The sequence below is a fragment of the Mastigoproctus giganteus genome, chromosome 10 (assembly GCF_048544385.1).
Source record: "Mastigoproctus giganteus isolate SK-2022 chromosome 10, ASM4854438v1, whole genome shotgun sequence".
In the NCBI taxonomy this organism is placed as follows: domain Eukaryota; kingdom Metazoa; phylum Arthropoda; class Arachnida; order Uropygi; family Thelyphonidae; genus Mastigoproctus; species Mastigoproctus giganteus.
Window position 1 is genome coordinate 53586110 of NC_143584.1, and position 20670 is coordinate 53606779.

General features: G+C 37.7%; 1 protein-coding gene across 2 annotated transcripts in view; it reads left to right on the forward strand.

Annotated features, from left to right (window-relative positions):
- Nucleotides 1–20670, forward strand: part of LOC150079033 (twitchin-like) — a 2795346-nt gene that overhangs the window by 2503317 nt on the left and 271359 nt on the right. For both annotated transcript variants that reach the window (XM_090382361.1, XM_090382360.1), the window contains one exon: nt 17303–17348. In XM_090382361.1, coding sequence (XP_090238487.1) covers nt 17303–17348 — 46 coding nt within the window. The remainder of the gene's footprint in view (nt 1–17302; nt 17349–20670) is intronic.

The following is a 20670-nucleotide window of genomic DNA, read 5'->3' on the forward strand; positions in this document are numbered from 1 at the left end:
TACATTCAAACTCAGTGCAATTAATGCCATAGAATGGCTCAGTGCTACATCCTTTTCTGAAGAAAATTTGCTCTCAACTGATACTTCAGGAAAACAAGTTCATCATCATCTTTTGCTGTCTCCCCATTTACCATACTTGAATATTAGAGAATGAATGAGCAGATGAAGCAGCCACAGCTCCAACTACAATAGACCTGATTCACACTGAAATGGCATTTCATGAATGTAGGTTTGTCATCCGGAAAGCCTGTACAAACCAGTGGACATTATTATGGCAGCTGCGTTTGACTAATAAAACATGAATTACAGTTATGGATCTTGAGTTCCCAAGCAAACAGTTGAGAAGCTGTCATCCTTACTAGACTGTATCTGAAAGATATATAGTCTGGCAAGGATGTTATATCAAATGAAGCAGCCACTGCTCCAACTACCACATGGCTGACTCACATCAAAGTGCCATTTTGTGACTGTAGGTTTGTCATCCAGAAAGCCTGCACAAACTAGTGGACATTTTGATGGCAAAGTCATTTGAATAATAAACTGAAGTAAATAAAGCATGAACTACAGTTATGGATCTTGAGTTCCAAACAAACAGATGAGAAGCCATTACCCTTGCCTACATGACAGAAACACACACATAAACCTTACTCATCTGTTCTTACTAACCAGATATGATCTTCTTGAGCATCTTCACCATTTTACTATGCTCACAGCAAAACACATACTCACAGATTACCATCATTATCAATAGAATAGACAATTTCTTTCACTTTTCTCTCAAAATACAGGCACCTCTAGCATTTAAGTATATAATTGAGATGATGCCAGTCAACATGAAATATTCACATTATCTAAAAATGAATCCATTTACCTTCATGCATGTCATTAGGTCATATATCACTGCTGCTGCTGGAAATTATGTATAAGATACACTGATAGGCACAATATGGCCAAAGCTGCCCTCATGCCATTAAACCTTCAATTCAACAACAACAACAAAACTTGAAATGGGATCTGGTTGTCCAACAAGGATAGCCACTCCATCATGGGCAGGTCCATCTCCAGTTAAATCCTTATGGAGTATAGATAGTAATGTTATGCACGGAAGGGTTTTCATTTGCCTGTAGCAAATGAAAATGAGTCTCCCATAAGCAAAAGCAAACTTATGCTTTTGTAGAAGGGCCTTAATGCCCTCAATATTTCCCCAAAATCTACAACAGTTCATTGTAGAAATTTAGCCAGTATTTGGGCTTGGTGGATCTATCAGTCAGCTTCTGAAGTGCTGAGGGCTTATTTTTCTCAGTCTTCGATTTATCCATACTTCCCTTTTTGGGGAAGCACAGACGCTGTCCTGTGTCTATTTCTTACTCCATTTCTTCCAAAAAGTTCCTAGACTGAATGATCAGGTACCTCCTTCAGCTCATCAATTTGTTTCTTGTAGCAAATGAAAATGAGTCTCCCATAAGCAAAAGCAAACTTATGCTTTTGTAGAAGGGCCTTAATGCCCTCAATATTTCTCCAAAATCCACAACAGTTCATTGTAGAAATTTAGCCAGTATTTGGGCTTGGTGGATCTATCAGTCAGCTTCTGAAGTGCTGAGGGCTTATTTTTCTCAGTCTTCGATTTATCCATACTTCCCTTTTTGGGGAAGCACAGACGCTGTCCTGTGTCTATTTCTTACTCCATTTCTTCCAAAAAGTTCCTAGACTAAATGATCAGGTACCTCCTTCAGCTCATCAATTTGTTTCTTGTGTTACAAGGAGTAATGTTTAGCTAAGGAATTTTTACTTTTTTTTTTTTTTACTTTGCTACAACTACTTCAGGTTTTGGTGGTTTCCCTTACTATTTTTGGAATTCTTTGTGGAGGACTCTGTCCTCCACAAAGAGTTCCAAGATTGAGTACTATGTTCTTTTTACGGAAGTATGGATGCTGTCCTGTGCCCTCCACAGACACAGGACAGTGTCCATACTTCCCTAAAAAGGATAAATCCAAGAATGAGAAGTATAAACCTTCAATGCTTTGAAATTGTAATTGTCATAATAACCATAATAACTGCATATACAATGGACAGAGCTGAATGCAGACAGTATTGTAGTGATTTAATGGAAATTGTAAAGAATTGCAATTCCTTAAATAGTGTGTTACTAATTTATTCATAGTCCAGAATTTTGCTGATTGCCACTTAGTTATATATTACAGTGTCTTTATTTCTACACTGATGTTATTATATACATGGTTTTAGAATTTAATTTATCAAGTAAGTTTCTACTTCAGAAACAAGTCTACAGCAACAAATGCTCTCTGAAACTGCAAATCTTTTATCTCTTGTACTCGAAAGCATACATACTTAAATACAATAGAGCATCAATAATCCAAACTAGGGGTAGTTTGGACTTCTGATTTGTTTAGATTTTTGAACTTATCACCTCTTGATCTGACCATTTTCCAGGTTTATTTCTGCCCACACTTAAAGCTTGCAATAATTGTTATTAATCAGTCCAAACTAGATTTTGAATAGACTAATAGTATAAAACTTGCACACCCTCATTAGTTAGTTAGTTTTTTTTTTTTTTTTTTTTTTTTTTTAAGGAGCATTAGCAACTAAGGCCATATTGCTCCGGGATATGCAGTGGTCATTCCCCGACTTTCCGCATCCTCTGTATTTGGTGGTGACAGGCTCAAATCCCGGTCTAATCAAGAAGCATGTGCTATGCACTGCTGCTCCTTCCCACCAGGCTACGGAGGCACCCACACACACACCCTTGTGTTGTGTGTGTGTGTGTGTGTGTGTGTGTGTGTGTGTGTGTGTGTGTGTGTGTGTGTGTGTGTGTGTGGTCAGAGCAAGAGGAAGGATTCTCTCAGCATTCAGCTTCCTCAATCCAGTCAAAGCACTAAACACCTCAATCAAATCTCACAGGCACCTAGTCTCCAGATGCTGAAGTTTGCAGACTGAAGCCTTTTATGGGAAATGCACCTTTTTTGTTCCCCTCACTAATCTTGTTACTCTTCTCTGCACCCATTCAAACAAATCCACATCCTTCTAAAATCAGGCTTCCAGACCTGTATGCAGTATACTCAAGATGTGATCTATCCATTGCCTTATACAATGGTATAATAACTTCCTTATTTCTGCTGGCAAAATTCTTGTATATCATTGATAAAACACAATGAGCTGTCCTGGCAGCCTGCTGCATTACCACAGGATATAAAAGTAAACTATTTTAATTTTTATATCCTGCTATTTAAAGTAGTATTAAAATTTATTCATTTAACTTTTTTTTTAATTAAAGTTTGGACTTTATATAATATAATATAATTGGAATTTATAATAAAATTTTTAATTATTTTTTTTTTCACGTGTTCTCATTTCTCTTGTTAAGGAACAAATAATGTAGAAATACCCAAAATCCAGAAAGCATTCTGGTTTAAAGTTATTGCCTGTAACTTATGCACATCTATACTCCCACTTCTGCTAAAACCTGATGGTTCTGTTGCCTCCTCAGCTAAAGATAAAGCCAATCACTAACATTCCTACTTTTCATCTAACTCTTGTATTGACGATCTTGGTAAATTACCTGCTGCTATTCCAACTACACTCTACTCAGTACCTCCTATGGTCTTCCATTAAAAGGATGTCGAAAGGCTTTTGAAAAGCCTTCATCCCAAGAAAACACCAGATCTGATGGCATTTTCCCACTTATTCAAAACCTATACTCCTGAGTTTACTCCTATTCTGTGCAGGATTGGTGCTAGCATTTGTGACACCTGAGGCAAAATCGTAACAGTGCCTAATTCATATCATATCTTAACATGCATATATATGCAGTAATATATCTAGCATTTTGGTTTCCATAGTTAACCGGGAGAAAATTACTAACAACTTAAAAAAAGCTCTTTGAAATTTACCCACACACCCACAGAAAAGCATCTGCACTCTGCAGAACCATTAAAAGAAAGCACTTTTTTTTTTTCTTCTTTTTTTTTTTTTTTATGAAAACCCCAAACACAAGAGGTATTAGAACCTACAGTACTTAGTGCCATATTTGGGTTGGAGTTTAAGAAGACAAAAGAAGATATTTGTTGACATTAGCATTAGCATTAGCAGAGGCATTTGATGCAAGAAAGCAAGCTTATGCAGCATCAGCCAAAAAAAAAAAAAAAAAAAAACCCACTTCCACTTCACCCCTCTGTTTGTTCAAAATACCTGTCCAGCTGAGCCTTAAACTTATTTAGGCTATCAACCTCCACCACAAGGGATGGAAGTCTGTTCCACCAACCAACCACCCGCTGGCTAAAGGCAAATTTCCGCACGTCTATCCTACATCTGTCTTTCCTCAATTTGAATTTATGCCCTCTCAGGTGATTTTTCTGAGCTAGAGGAAGAATCCCATCAGCATTGAGCATGCTTAAACCATTCAAGGCTTTATACACCTCTATCAGATCACCTCGCTGGTGCCTAGTCTCCAGACACTGTAATTTGCAAAACTTAAGCCTTTCTTCGTAAGAGCACCCCTTTGTTCCATTCACTAATCTTGTTGCCCTTCTCTGTACTCGTTCCAGCAGCTCTACATCCTTCTTGAAATGAGGCCTCCAGACCTTTATACAGTACTCTAGGTGTGGCCTGACCATCGCCTTATACAATGGAATAATCACCTCCTTATCCCTGCTGGAAAAATTCCTGTATATCATTGACAATACTCCATGAGCTACTCTTGCAGCCCGTCTGCACTGGTCAGAGAACTTCATATCTGCCTGCACAACCACCCCCAAGTCCCTTTCATTCTCTACCACTGTCAGTGTAGTACCACAGAGTTGATACGTTGCTCTGGGGTTGCTGTTTCCCATGTGTAGTACTTTACATTTGTCAATGTTAAACTTCATTTGCCACCTCTCAGCCCATCTGCTCAACCTTTCCAGATCCTGTTGCAGCAGCATAGTGTCAGTAGTGTCCTTGACAACCCTGCCAACCTTTGTATCGCCTGCAAACTTGGACATTAAGCCCGATATACCATCATCAATATCATTTATAAATACAGAGAACAATAATGGACCCAACACTGAGCCCTGAGGGACTCCACTAATAGCATCAGTCCACGATGAGCAGTGTCCATTGATTACCACTCTCTGTCTTCTCCCCCTCAACCACCCCTTTATCCATAGCAGCAATTTGCCTCCAATGTCACACTGCTCAAATTTGTGTAGCAGTCTTCCATGTGCAACAGTATCAAAAGCCTTTCTAAGATCCAAGTATATAATATCAAAGTTATTCCCTGCATCCAGTTCTTTTGTGACTGCATCATAGTATCCAATCAAGTTGGTCAGGCAAGACTTCCCCTTAACAAAACCATGCTGTGTCTGAGCTATAACTGAAGTCTTGTCTAAATGATCCTGCAGTGCTTCTTTAACCAGTGCCTCCATTAATTTTCCTGGAACAGAAGTTAAGCTCACAGGTCTATAATTACTTGTGTCAGCCTTTGATCCTCCTTTGTGAATTGGGGTCACATTTGAACATTTCCAGTCTATGGGTACCTCCCCTGAGTCCAAGGAAGCTCTCATAATTATGGCTAAGGGTTTGCTTACTTCCTTTAATATAACTGGATAGATCCCATCCACCCCAGGTGCCTTTCTTGTGTTTATCTTCAACAATTTCTCCTCCACTTTACTCCCAGTTATTTCAAGATTCTGTAGCTTACTGCTAGAGTTGAATACACCTCTGGCATTCCCCTTGCTGAATAACTCCTCATGTGTGAATGTCGATGCAAAATATTCATTTAGTTTGTTAGCTACCTGAGCAGGATCATCAACAGTTGACCGATCAATATCAAGAGGACCAATCTGATTCATCCCCTTCCTTCTAGAGTTTACATAAGTAAAGAACTCTTTGCTGTTTTTCTTTGCATCCCTTGCCAAGGATTTCTCGTAATCTGCCTTCGCCTGCCTAACCTCCTTTGTAACTTGGTTGCATATCAACTTGTATCTATCATAGGCTTCTGTGTCATGTGTTAATTTGTAAGTATCCCATGCATTTTTCTTCTCTGTCATATGCCTCATTAGTTCATCTGACATCCATTTTGGCCTAAACCTTGAACAATATTTCTTAGTTGGTATGTAAAGCCTAGTAGCTTCCAAGATAAGTTCTTTGAATGCTTCCCATTTTGAATTTGCTGTTGGTAACATCATCAGTTGGTCCCACTGTATAGAATTTAAATATTGTCTCAGTCCATCGTAGTCGCCTTCAAGGAAGCAATAACCCTTCCCTTTACCCCTAATGGTAGTTACCTCTTTGAGTAAATCCCACTTCAGCACACTGTGATCACTGCCACCTAGTGGTTCATTTATCTGCAGATTCTTAATGCATGAAGTATCACTGCTGATAATCAAATCAAGAGTATTACTCCCTCTAGTTGCCTCCTGAACATGCTGATGTAGAAAACAATCATCCAATAAATCCACAAAAGCCCTGCTAGTGTGTGAGTAACCAGCCCCCAAATTCCAGTCAATATCTGGGAAATTAAAATCTCCCATTATAAGACACTCTGATTTTCTGGCCCACTCTATTTCCCTGTACAGTTCCTTATTATACTCATCAGAGTCATTAGGCCTATAGCACACTCCTACTCTCAATTTTGATCTCCCAATGTTTATGTCACACCAAACTGACTCCACACTGCACTGTCCAGCGATGTCGACTGGCTTCACTTCCTTGGTTTTTATGTGTTTCTTAACTAATAGCATAACCCCTCCCCCTTCCTATCCTGTCTATCCTTTCTGTAGACGTTGTACTCCCCAAATTGCAGTTCTGCATCCCTTATATCTGTGTGACACCACGTCTCTGATATCCCAACAATATCTGCCTTCGATGTTTTGAGCAATACCTCAAATTCATCAAATTTATTTACTAAACTCCTAGCATTGGTGTACACGCAAGTATACCTGCACCTGTTTCTATTCTTAGCTACCCTAACACAACCCATGTGTTTACTTGTACCGCAATGGCTCCCAGCAGTCTCTGAAATACCATGCATCTTGTTTTTCAGGCTTCTGCTCATTCTAATAGAAGCAGTGCAAGAATCTCTTTCACCTCTGCCAGTGGCTACTGTCAATCTATTGGTCTTTGTCTCCCCCCAAGCTAGCAGTTTTCCGACCCACCTAACACTGCCTCGATAGCATCAGCAAATATTCTTGCACCCTTTCTATTTAAGTGTATCCCATCCCTGTAGAAGCAATCTCTCCTGTTAACAAGTACAGTCCAGGCTGAAAAAAATTCTACCCCTTGAGCCTTGCACAATCTTTCCAGGGCCGAATTGATCGACAAGGCTCTCATCATATACTCCCTCCTATCGTGTCTGGGCAGAATTGCAGACACTTTCAAATTCAACCCTAATTCTCGGCTTTTATTCAACAGTGACCTGTACTTTTTCAACAGTGACCTGTACTTGTTAAGTAATTACTTGTTAAGTAATTCTGCCGGTCTCCTACTCTGAATATTATTAGTGCCAACGTGTACAACTATATCACCTTTTGTGCCCTTAAAAGATGATATTCGCTCTACAACGTCAGATTAGACTTGAACTTTTGTAGACTGTAATTTTCAGGAAATACTTATGAAGGAAGGTTGTTCCAGAAAACGGCAGCCGAATGAATAAACGAGGAAGATGAAAAGTTGGTTCTGTGAGTTTGAAGTTGGACAATAGATGGATGTTGACTGGTGTCGGCACGTGTTCGACTTTTTGGAAAGAGAGAGTGGGAATTATAGAAGCCAATTCGGAAGAACAGTGCTCATGGAAGTATCTGTAGAAAAGGCATGCAGCAGACCCAGTACATCTATGAGAGAGAGAGTGGAGAGACTCTGTTAGAGATGATATTAGAGTCATTAATTAACCTAAATGCCCTCTTCTGAATGGAATCTAGAAGTCTAAGAGAGGTTTTGAGGGCATCGCCCCAGATGTGGGAACAATAATCCATGGTAGGGCAGATTTTCAATTTGTACAGCTGTTTGGAAGAAAAGTAACGCCAAGAGTGCAAAAGAGAAAACCAAGTTTTTTTTACATGCGGAGGAAGCAATATTTATAATGTGCTTGTGCCAAGAGAGATTAGAAGTCAGGGTAATCCTCAAAAGAGATATATCATCGTGCCTAGAAATCGGAGTGTCACTTAAGATAAGCATAGGAGCAGAAGAAGAATCCTTTTTACGAGATATAAGACAGGACTGAGTTTTAGAAGGATTGAAATCAACTTGTCTTTGCCCCACTGGAGAATTACCTGAGGATCAGCATTTAAGAAATTGGTAGCGGATGTTCGAGAAGTTGAAGCTGATTGAGCAAGGCAAGGTTTCTCAAACTGTAAAGTGGAATGCAATGTACTATCATCAGAAACTATGGATAAGATTTTCAGTCAATGGAAGAAGGTCATTAATATACAAGAGGAAAAGAGTGAACCTTGGGGGACACCGGCATTAGTGGAGTAGTTAGAAGACAGAGAGCCATCTACCATCACCCTCAGTGAGCGGTCAGAGAGAAAACTGGATAACCAATTACAAAAAACAGTTGGAAAATCATAAGATGGAAGCTTGTTTAGAAGACCTTTGTGCCAACCATGTTCGAAAGCCTTTGAGATGTCAAGAGCAACTGCTTGTGTTTTACCAAACTTTTCCACGGAATTTGTCCATAAATGATCAACATAAGCCATAATATCACAAGTGGATCGACACTGATGGAATCCATACTGGTGATGGTTGATCAGATGGAAGGTTTGTAGGTAGTTCAAGAGTTGGCAATTAATTGATTTCTCCATTACTTTAGAAAAAGTAGAGGTAATTGCAATGGGACAAAAAATTGATGGGAGGGATTTGTCACCATATTTAGGAACTGATTGGATATGAGCAAATTTCCAAGCAGAAGGAAAAACACATCTGGAATAAGGATGAAAAAAGGGAGCAAAGAACAGGAGTAAGTTCAGGAGCACACGTTTTGTGAACATGTGGAGAAATACCATCAGGACCTGGAGCTTTCTTATCATCAAGGTTCATCAAAATCCTTCTGACATTCTTTTGATGGAAGACCACAGGAGGCGTTGAATGTAGCTTGTTGGGAATGGTGGGAGGTGTTTTACCAATATCATTAATACATGAGTTGGAAGAAAATGGGATGCTAGCAGGTCAGCTTTATCCTTGGCTGAAGTGACAGTAGAACCATCTGGTTTTGACAGAGGTGAGAATAGGCATGCGGCAAAAGTTGCAGCCAACAGCTTTAGCAAGAGACCAGAATGCTTGGCTACCATTTAGGCCAAGAAGCAAGTTTTCTACTCTTAGCTTGTTCAAAATCTAGTTTGGACTGATTAATAACTGCTTTACAATTGTTGCAAGCTTTTGTGTAGGCAGAAAATGAAACTGAAGAATTGGAAACAAGCCAATTATGATATGCAACATTCTTCTCTTGAACAGACTTACCAAATTTATTGGAAAACAAAGGTTTAGATAAAGGACGAGATTTTAATATGGAGAGTGGAATAAAGGATTCCATTCCTACAAGAATAATTTTACTGACACGATCTGAGCAAATGTTTACATCAGAAGTTTTGAAAGAGTAATCTGACCAAGGAAAAGAAGGAAAGAAATCTTGCAGGTGATCCCATTTTGAATTCTTTTAATGCCAAACAACACGAGGTTGGGAATAGCCATGAAATAAAGGCTCCATTGGAGAAAAGACAATCACCAAGTTGTGATCTGAAGTGCCTAAAAGGACCACTGACTTCAACCGAATACTTATAAGGGTTGTTTGTGAGAAAAAGATCAAGCATGTTGGCTGTATGGTTAGGATTGTCCAGTATTCTGGTAGGTAAATGAATAATCTGTGCAATGTCATTAGTAATTGCAAAAGCCTTAGTATCTCGACCAGTTGGGTCTGTGTGACTAGAGAACTGAAGCCAGCTGGAGTTGTAAACATTAAAATTACCAAGAAAAATTACTTCACTGTTAGAAAAGTTGGACTGGAAAGAGTCAAGTTGCAAATAGAGCAAGTCAAAGAGCTCCAGGTGATTAGTGGAGTTGGGAGAACTGTAGAGACAACAGTTGAATTTGACAGAATGTGGTAGAGAGATTTTAAGCCAGAGAAGATCGAAAAGAGGAGATTCCAAATTAACAAGTCTCTGACAGGGAATATCAGAACGGACATATGCACAAGTACCACCTTTGAGGTGAAAGGAATCATACAGCAAATAATTTGGGCAACTCAGATGAGCAGTGGTTGAATCAACGGATAACTGAGATTCTGTTAGAAAAAGTAAATGGGGTTTGGCAGACTGTAAGTGGAAATGAGCATCGTTGAGATCAGAACCGAGACTCTACGCTGCCAGATAGTGACTCCCTCCAGTCACTATCTGGCAGAGTAGAGGTATCAAGATTATACACTAGCTGATCTGAAAGCCTCCTAGAGAGTTACCAATATGTTTAGTCCGATATACTAACTAGTGGCCAGCCTGAAAACACTGTTTTAGAGTTGTACTCTTGAAATGTAAGGAAGTTTGGATCTCGCCATGGTGTTCATCATAACCTCAAAAGACATCAGTCACCCTGCATGATGGAAGAGATGGGGAAGTATTGACCAGTACTGGACTCTGGAGACTGAACGTGGGTTCCACCACTTCAAGCCTCCAATAAGCAAAGTGGTGGTATTGCATCGGTTGATCAGAGTCATCTATCACCTAGTATTGCCTAGTAACACAGAGGCAGCATTCATCTGTAAGGTGTAGGCACCACACCTTGACCCCTACTTATGTTGGTTCACACCTGGGTGGTCACCCACAGTGTGCTTGCACATGGGGGTTATACCCAGGATTACTAACAGTCCCACCATCCTGAAGGTACAAGCAAAGAATTTGGCTGTCACAGACTGTCCAGACTTCGCCGAAATTTGGTCCACTTGAATTGAGTGTCACTCAAATATCAGTTCCGTCAGGGTTTTAGACTCCCAGGTAGCAAGCACAGCTTGTCTGGCATATCTGAGAGAATGTCTGCGACAACCTCAAGGACCAATAGTTAATAATCATTCCTAAATTTAGACTTATTTTCAAAAATTTGAGTTGTAAAACTGATAGAGAGAAAGATTTGGGGTAAAGAGAAAGTAGAAATTTGATACTGAATGTTAAATATAAGTTATATTTTATGAACGGCATGGTGCTTATTTTGACGGAAACTGTAGCAAGTGCCGGGCCTGATTCTGTGTCATCTTTTTACATTTTCTTATTCCACTGGTGTTTTCCATTCTGCTTGGAAATTTGCTCATATCCAGCCAGTTTCTAAAAAATTATGACAAATGCTCCCCATCCAGTTAACATCCCATTGCACTTACTTCTACTCTTTTCAAAGTAATGGAGAAATCCTTTAATCACCAACTCCTAAAATGTCTGGCAACCTCAATCTGATCAACGATTGCCAATATGGATTCTATCAGTGTTGATACACTTAATATATTGGCTTATGTTACCCATCCATGGACAAATTTTATGGAAAAGTTTGGTGAAACTCAAGCAGTTGCTCTTGACATTTCTAAGCACTTTGATAATGTTTGGCATAAAGAAGGCTTCTAAGCAAGCGTCCATCTTATGGACTGCTGACTGTTTTTTCAATTGGGTATCCAGTTTTCTCTCTGCCCATTCATTGTAGGTGACGGTAGATATATCTCTGTCTTGACTTCTTCACTAATGCTGGCCTTCCCTAAGGTTCTTTCTCCCACTTTTTTACCTCTTATGTATTGATTGATGCTTTTTTTTTTTTTTTTTTTTTTCCCCACTGACTAGAAATCCTATTCATAGTTTTGCTGATGAAAGCACATTGCATTCCACCATCCAGCTTGAGAAACCTTGCCCCATATAAACAGCTTCAGCGTCTTAAATGTCCACACCATTTCTTAAATGCTGATCTCCAGCTAATTCTTCAGTGGGACTAAGTTAACTTAGTAAATTTGAATTCTCTAAAACTCAGTCCTGTGTTATATCTTGCAAAAAGGAGTCTACTGCTCCTATGCTTAAAAAATAAATAAATTTTCTGTTTATATTCCGGGACGACCAAATGGTCAGAGGAGTTCACAAGACAGACAGAATACAAGAAACAGCACCATATTCAGCAGTCACGGACTTGAACCCGGGTCACTCAAGGCATGAGTACTTATGCACCTGTGCACCTGACCACTCGGCTACGGCGGCCTTTATCTTTGATTATTCTCAGATTTCTTGACAAGATCACATATCTCTATTTGAGATTAGACTTCTAATCTCTCTCTCTTGGCATATCATCATCATCAGCCATTTTCATTCCACTACAGGATGAAGGCCTCTTCAGCAACTTTCCAGTTCCTTCTGTTTTGTGCAATGGCCATCCATTTACTACCCACAAACTCGTGAATTTCATCTCTCCATCGTTGTCTTCCAGGTTTTCTTTTAGCTTTTCTGGAGTACCATTCTGTTATTTTCTTAGTCCATCTGTCATCATGTCTTTGAGCTATGTGTCCTGCCCATGACCATTTTAGTTCTTTAATTAGTGTGGGAATATTGTTTGGTGTGGGAATATTGTGTGGTGTGGGAATATTGTTTGGGGGCACCACCCCACATGGAGTGATGCCTCCAAAATCCCTCTCAGGCTTGATTCCATTCAAAAGAGAGCAATCAGGTTAATTAAAGAGTTTCATAAGAATGTCCTTTACTTGAGTTTGCTCCCTGATCCATGTGTTCTCTTCTTATCTAACAGTCTGATTCCTAATATAATTCGTTCCATTCTTTGCTGTGTAGTTCTCAGCTTCTCTTACATTCTTTTGGTGAGTGCCCAAGTTTCACTTCCATAAGTCATGGTGGGGAGTATACTTTAGTTCATTATTTTATGTTTCAGACAAATTGGGATATTGCTGCTCAGTATGTGACTATATTTCCTGGATTTTCTCTTTTGCTCTCTCCCACCACCTCAGGTGTGGTGTGGGAATATTGTTTGGGGGTAACACCCCACATGGGATGATGCCTCCAAAATCCCTCTCAAGCTTGATTCCATTCAAAAGAGAGCAATCAGGTTAATTAAAGATCTGTCTCCTACAAAGTCTCTCCATCCTCTGTCTCATAGACATTTACTTTCTACTCCTACCTTTTCTATAGATATTTCCATGTGCACTGTTTTTCCATATTTCTGATGAATTGGCTTCCATAATCCCCCCCCCTCTCTTCAAAATCAATTCAAACACATTCCACAACCAGTCAACAACCATTTATTGACCAACTTCAAAAACTGACAGAACTAACTTTTCTTCCTTCTCATTTATTAACTGAAAATTGTAATCTACAGAAATTGAAGTCTAATCTTTTTTATCTTCTCAAACTACCATATAATATATATATATATATATATATATATATGGAACCCAAATAGTCATTATACAGCTTAATATTAAAAAAAACACATTATTTGTTCCAATTTACTAAAGCCCCAGAAGAAGGGAAGTGATCACTCCAGTCATGCCCCTTCTGAATTTTCCACTGGGCACAGTTGGTACAGACAGAAAAAGAAGCTTCAGATTTTGATGTAGATCAGTTGTAATAGGTTTTATTTTTAAACTCTGGAGTTCTTCAGTTTATTCTTTTCTATCTTGAACAGCATTGACAGGTTTTGGGAAACCAAGGTTTAGATAAAAGGATTTAAAGTCAAATGATGAATAAAGGTTTTCATTCCTCTAAGAAATATTTTTGAACAAGTGTTTATATTTGGAGAATTAAACAGTACAAAAGAGGAAAAGAAAAATAGTAATTATGTAGATGATCTGGTATCTATGCTATACTTTGCAAGAATTATTACAAGGGGAAAATGTATTATTTTAATATATATTTTTACATTTGGTCCATCTACCATCTAGCAACAACCAGTGTCAAGATCAATTTTAAAGTTATCCTCAAAATAGGAATGAAACTAAAATAATTCTTAGACATTTAATTGCTATTATCCATCTCATTTGTGAATAAAAATATTTGATGATGTTTCTTTGTATAATTCTACCATTTTAATACTAATACGCATCATTATTAGTCCATATGATCATGTCTTTTATTTTTTCTTAATGTCAATCCAAATCCTTGCTTATTAATAATTCTCTCAAACACAAACAGTACAGAAGAATATCAGTAAATTAATAAGAGGAGTTTACCTCAATATAGTACGTGGAACACTTCCGTATGATACCCTCCAGAAATTAAAACGGAAAAAACGAAAAAATCGACAACTTACCGGTACATTAAAGTAAAATATAAATAATTAAAGTAAATTATAAATAATTAAATAATCAATTTAACACAATTCAAAATCAATTCAAAACAATTAAAATTCAAATTAACGCAATTAAAAGAAGCTAACGAAAATATTCAAAACGATTTTCCTTCCTGAAGCTGACAATGCTTTTCGACCGACTGTCGTGATCACAGGAATGAAAATTATCGAATCAGGCTAAACCTGCAACTTAAATAGTGATTATGTGTCTTCGCGCATGCGCGTAAAGGTCCACGCATCGGAGATCAAATATGGCCGCCGAACATTAACAGAATTCTCGTGTAATTTAATTTCAACGGTTTCTGCAATTAATAGTCGCGTATAATTACGTTGAACGTTAAGTATTTTGGCCTCGTTAAATAAAAAAGTATGTTTTTCGTTAATGGCATGAAAGGCTAATTCTGACGCTGCTGAACGAATATCAAAAAACACAGCATTCCAACAGTATAGAAGAATATCAAAAAACACAGCATTCCAACAGTATAGAAGAATATCAGAAAACACAGCATTCAAACAGTACAGAAGAATATCAGAAAACACAGCATTCAAACGGTACAGAAGAATATCAGAAAACACAGCATTCGACCAGAGTGGGATTATATTGACAAAAATCTCAGTGTGTTTCAGGAATCAAATCTCTGAGTACCAAGGGCACCTTTTACTCCCTTAGTACACTTACTTGCAGATCAAAACAAAAATACTTTTGTTTACTTTTTGCAGTGGAGGGGGGGGGGTTCTTTCCACTCCATGCCCGAGAAAAACAGATGTCAAAAAGTATTTGCTTCTGAGGCAGTAAACATGTCAACTAACCTAACATTTTGACCAACTAAACTGTTGTTTTAATTAAATAAATCATGCTGCTATTCATATAGCAACATTATTTATTTGAAGGGAAACATCTTGCACACCTGTTTCAGTGCTACTACCATTGAAATAAATGACACCTATTTAGAACCTTAGCAAACCAGTTGCCAAAGAGTTACCACATGAAGTCTAATACACTTCTAAAAATAGGCAGCAGCTTTTTCAGGTGCCTCCGTAGCCAAGTGGGCAGGAGCAGCAGTGCGTAGCACACGGTTCTTGATTAGACCGGAGTTCGAGCCTATGATCACCAAATACGGAGATATGGAAAAGTCAGGGAATGACCACTGCATATCCACGAGCAATATGGCCTTAGTTGCTAATGCTCCTAAAAACCAAAATAATAATAACAAACAGCAACTTTTTCACATGACATCTATCATAGAAATGTTCTGTTAAGTTTACAGCACCTGGTGTCCAGCTGTCATCTGGCAGGGTAGTAATATGAATGAAACAACATTCAGAACAGTGAACTGTGTATTATAAAGCAGTGAAATACAAAGACAGCTTATTGAAAAGATGTGCCACACTCCATGATGAAAGAACTTCATCCACTTGAAAAGATTATCCTTTTATTATTCTTCATTAGCAAAGGCTAGGAATATTAAAGTGAATGATATTGTTTTAATATCCTTAAGTTTAAATCTTTGTATCATTATTTGTCAGTTTGTTTTAGTTATTAACAGTGTCAGTTATTAGTTAATTTTTTTATTATCCACACTAAAAAACTGTACCAGAAATTATTTTTATAAAAAGTGTAGTATAATTAGGAAACATGAAGCCATAAACTAACAACAGTAACTTAATTTCCTTCATTTCCCTACATGTGTTCATTGGGTCCAGCAGGTTTTACTGCCACTCACTTGTTTATCAAATAATTTCATGCATAATATTACTGATCAAAGTATTCTTTTCGCTTTTTGTAATATTAATATTATATGTTATTGATTATTGATTATTTGCATTTATTTGAAATTTCAACAATAAAGCTGAAATCGGTTGCTTTAATTTTTAAATATGGGGTGATACTCCACATTAAAGAAAATAGGAATTTATCAATTGCACGGAAATTTTTGACCCACAACCCATGGGAGAAGCTCTGGATATTGGAGTTAAAGTTAATCATATACAGTTAAGAATGAAATACAGTTAAATATTCTTGCTGAAATGATTACTTGTAAACTCCTCTGGCCTATGCAGTCATGTTGAAGTATAAACATATATATATATATTTTTTTTTTTGTACTTAAATGAGGGGCCATTGGTTTAGTTTTTTTTTTTTTTTTTTTTTTTTAGGAGCATTAGCAACTAAGGCCATATTGCTCCAGGGATATGCGGTGGTCATTCCCTGATCTTTCCGCATCTTCCGTATTTGGTGGTCACGGGCTCAAACCCCCGTCTAATCAAAAAGCGTGTGCTACGCACTGCTGCTCCTTCCCACCTGGCTATGGAGGTGCTGAGTGGCCATTGCTAAAAATTTTCCATAGGTGACAGCTTCGTCATATTGCTCACCAGCAAGCACAACCAACGTTCTCACATAAAGCTGTTTCCATAAAACTAAAGGTCATATAACACTAGGAAAGTTTTTTTTATAATGGACCAAGGGGATATCTTACGACAGACAAACATATTTTAAAAGCTAAATATCCTGTTGTGCTAGTGATAAAAATTTGAGTGTGTGGTGTGGCATTTTGCTGTTGCTGACAAGCACAGTGTATATGATTCACACAACAGGTGTTGCAGAAATTAGCTGTACAGTATTCCACCATAGCTTTGCACTAAACATGGCCATAATGCCATGCAGGTGTAGAGTAAGCTCCAACAGCACAAAATTCATCTTTTATGATAATTTACACAATAATGAAATGTTTTGGGCATTCAGAAAATAAAATGAAATATTATTTATAGAAAAAGTATACCAGCCTATAAAATTATACAAAAAACTGATTCTTGTCAGTCAACTAAAATTTGATGGAGAGATGGGGGCAACAGTGGGAACAATTTCTGAACTTCCTTTCTCAATTATATTTAGCACTAATGGGAAATAAAGTTGTTAGGTATCACATTTTGTAATTTTACCAAATATTTTTCATTATTTTAAAAATATTATTAAATGATTTAAATTTTTTTTTTTTTCTTAAAGCAAACGAATGACAGCACATGAATGCTTAGAACATTCCTGGTTAAAGGTACGTATTAAAAGCAATCTTGTATTATATTTATGGCATACTAACAGCAGAATAATCTACATGTTAAAAAAATATGAGTATTTTAAAAAAAAATTATAGTTCTAAATTATATGACTGGGCCTGTTGCAACACTGTCACTATGTTTTACAGTAATCAACCATAATCACACCAATACTTTTTTCTTTTTCATTATTTATGTGCAGTTTTGCACTTTTGAATCATAAGAGAGGGTTGTATTCACCAGGGCCGTGCCAAGCTATTTTAGTACCTGAAGGAAGAATGAAAAATTGTACCGTACTATTAATCATGGCAACTATTTAATCTTTCTTTTGGCACCCCTTTCAGCTTTTAATCTGAGGCACAAGCCTCATTTGCCTCACCCTCAGCATGACTCTGGTATTCACTTTTAACTGACATTCATAAATAGTTCTTAAATCTGAGTCAATGAACTGTCAGTATACTGTATAAGTCAGTGTACTATCTTAATGTATAAAATTAACTGATAACTACAAGACCTGGGATATTAAGAAAAATAATTTCATGCTGGAATTTTGTGAAATCCTTTGTGGAAGAGTGCAGAAGCAGGTTTGGCATGGTGCCCATCAGGACCCCCTCCCTCCAACCCAAAAAAAAACTCAAAACTCTCTGATTTTTCAAATCTTCAGAAACATTTTGTGTATATTACATACACAAATATTTTTTATTTGAGGCCAAAACAATACTTGTGTAGTGTAAATCATTGCATTCTTCTCCTCATTTATTTTCTGTTACCTATTTAGCTGAAACTATTTTGCTGCCTGTCCGTTAAGTGTTAAATGTCATTCATTAGTGAATAAAGGTGGCACTCTCAACTGCTTCAATATCAGTGAATCCTGTATCTACATACAGGTGCCTATATTGATAAATAAATTAAAAGGTGTAATTTTCAGGGATTCCGTGACCACTCCATTTCCTCAGAAATGAATGTAGATATATATAGAGTGGACCCCTGCCTTACAGTTGGTTCACTGTATGATGAAATCCCTTTACAATGGACTCTCCATAATAAAATGCCATTCACTATATGATATGTAGTAAACACCAGTCGTTGTGATCATATTTGCGAATGAATGGTCTTTCCTCTTAGTCTACATGGTTTTTCCTCTTAGTCAATTCTATTAAACAGCAATTCTAATAAGTGAAAATAGGAATATCATCCACAGGCTATAAAAGTAAAGATATAAAGCACAAATTTACACTTTATTACCTTATTAATTAACAAAGTCTGCATGAGTAGCATAGTGCTATTTTCACTATCCTCTCCACACTGAGTGGAAAATTCCCGGGTTCGAATTCCATCATCGATGACGTGATTAACTCTTATGGGCTTTTTTCACTCCAAGGCTGAGTTAGTTGGTCTCAAGTGTAGATAGCAAGTTTTTTCCACTGGAACCTGGGGTTTTTTGTCCAGCAAAGTAATCAAATCAACCAGAGAAAACATGCAATTTACAGACACAATATACACATGGGTAGATGAAGTAGATGAAATGACCCGAATAAATAGTTTAAACACAATATGCGGAAATTGCAATAAACATGATATGCGCAAGTGAGTAACAAGTTTACGAAACTTAAAAAATAGGAATGAAGAAAAGATTCAGAAAATTTATTTATGGTTTTTTTTTTTATTGTAGATTTCATGGAAGAGGAAACATATTTCACCATAATGATGTAAAAACCCACAGAATTCCAGCTATCGGTATTATCGCAAATGCAATAATCGAGTTTACTGCATATTTATAATAGATTGCACTAACAGAAAAGCCCAATAAACTGGAAGCTGCATATTGTTTTTATTGTTTTATGGTAGTGACCTCCAGAAATGTACTTTAGAAAAAATATCACAAAGGCATTCAAAATTGATTCTTAAAATCGAACATATGATAACACAATGAAAGTGAAGCGCAGTTTGATGATTGGAATTGTGTTTTTTTTTGTTTTTTTTCGGAATTTGATTCTATAAAGCAGCTGATTCTACTAACCAGTGATCAATGATGTTAACCAGTGCCTACTTATTTCACTTTACGATGGGCTTACGATCTCTGACCTGACTACATGGTCTTTCCTCTTAGTCAATAGCATCAATTGTGAATGTGTTGGCCGCATGTCTTGTTTTTGCGTCCTTTAGTTGAAGTGCTTTTTTTGTGTTGTGCTTATTTGACATAAATTAATTGTATTGAATTTGCGTACATACAAGATTGTGTTAACTGATAATATGGCCCCTAAAGAGAACATTAAGAAAAAAATTTTTTACTTCCAAGATCTTGGAACAAATTATCAAAAAACAATGTGTTACTGTGTTCACATTACGATATTTTCACAATACAATAATGTCTCTGGAACGGATTAATATAGTAAAGTGGGGTCCACTGTATATGTATTTATATACACACATATTAACATTAAAAATGACAACAATCAAATGTACAAGGTTGTGGAGAATGAAATCCAGCACTGCCTTCATCACAAAAACATGGAAGGTACACTCAGTGTTACACAGTTTAATCCTGCATGCAGTTGTTGTAACCACTAGTGATGCATCCTTTAAAAGTTCACCCTCGACGTGGGCACCAGTACGTGGTGAGGGAAACTCCCAGTGATGCTGCTGGTCTTCCAGATTAGCATCACTGGGATCCAATGCCCATACCTTGGTTCCAGGGTTACATCATTGGAATCCAGCATGTACAGCCATGCACCGCGAACCGTGAAAACTTGGAAAGAGGGATCCTGGTGGTCGAGGGGCCCAGCCTTGATACACCACTTTGGCTCCTGCTTCGACAAGACAGGTGGTCTCGGACCGGAATGGCCCAACTGGGATCAATCGGTGGGTGGTTCTTACTGCTAGGGTCAACTGTGTTCCAATAAGTCTCCTTCCCTTTGATCCTGGGAAGGGATCAAGGCTTATTGAAAATGTGGGTATGGTGCTCCTAAGTGAACTTGGCGTCCCATTCATGTACGCAGTACCTGCTAGTTCACGAGTGGGCGTCCCCTCATAGGGTTCTGTGGTGAGTGAGGTATTTAGGGCATTGGAAATTTTTATCTTATTCATATGAGTAATTTAAATCCTATTTCTTCTGGGACCCCAACAAGGCCCCTACCTAATCGAGATGATAACACAGAAAACACCTCAGTAAAAAGAGCCAGAACTGAGGATACACCACCATCAGTTACACTGCTCATTCTCCATTCCACCACTATAGAGCAATTGGGAAGATGTCACCCTTCTTTATCCAGAAAGGATTAGAAGGGTTGGCAGGATCACCTAAATCTGTAAAATGACTGC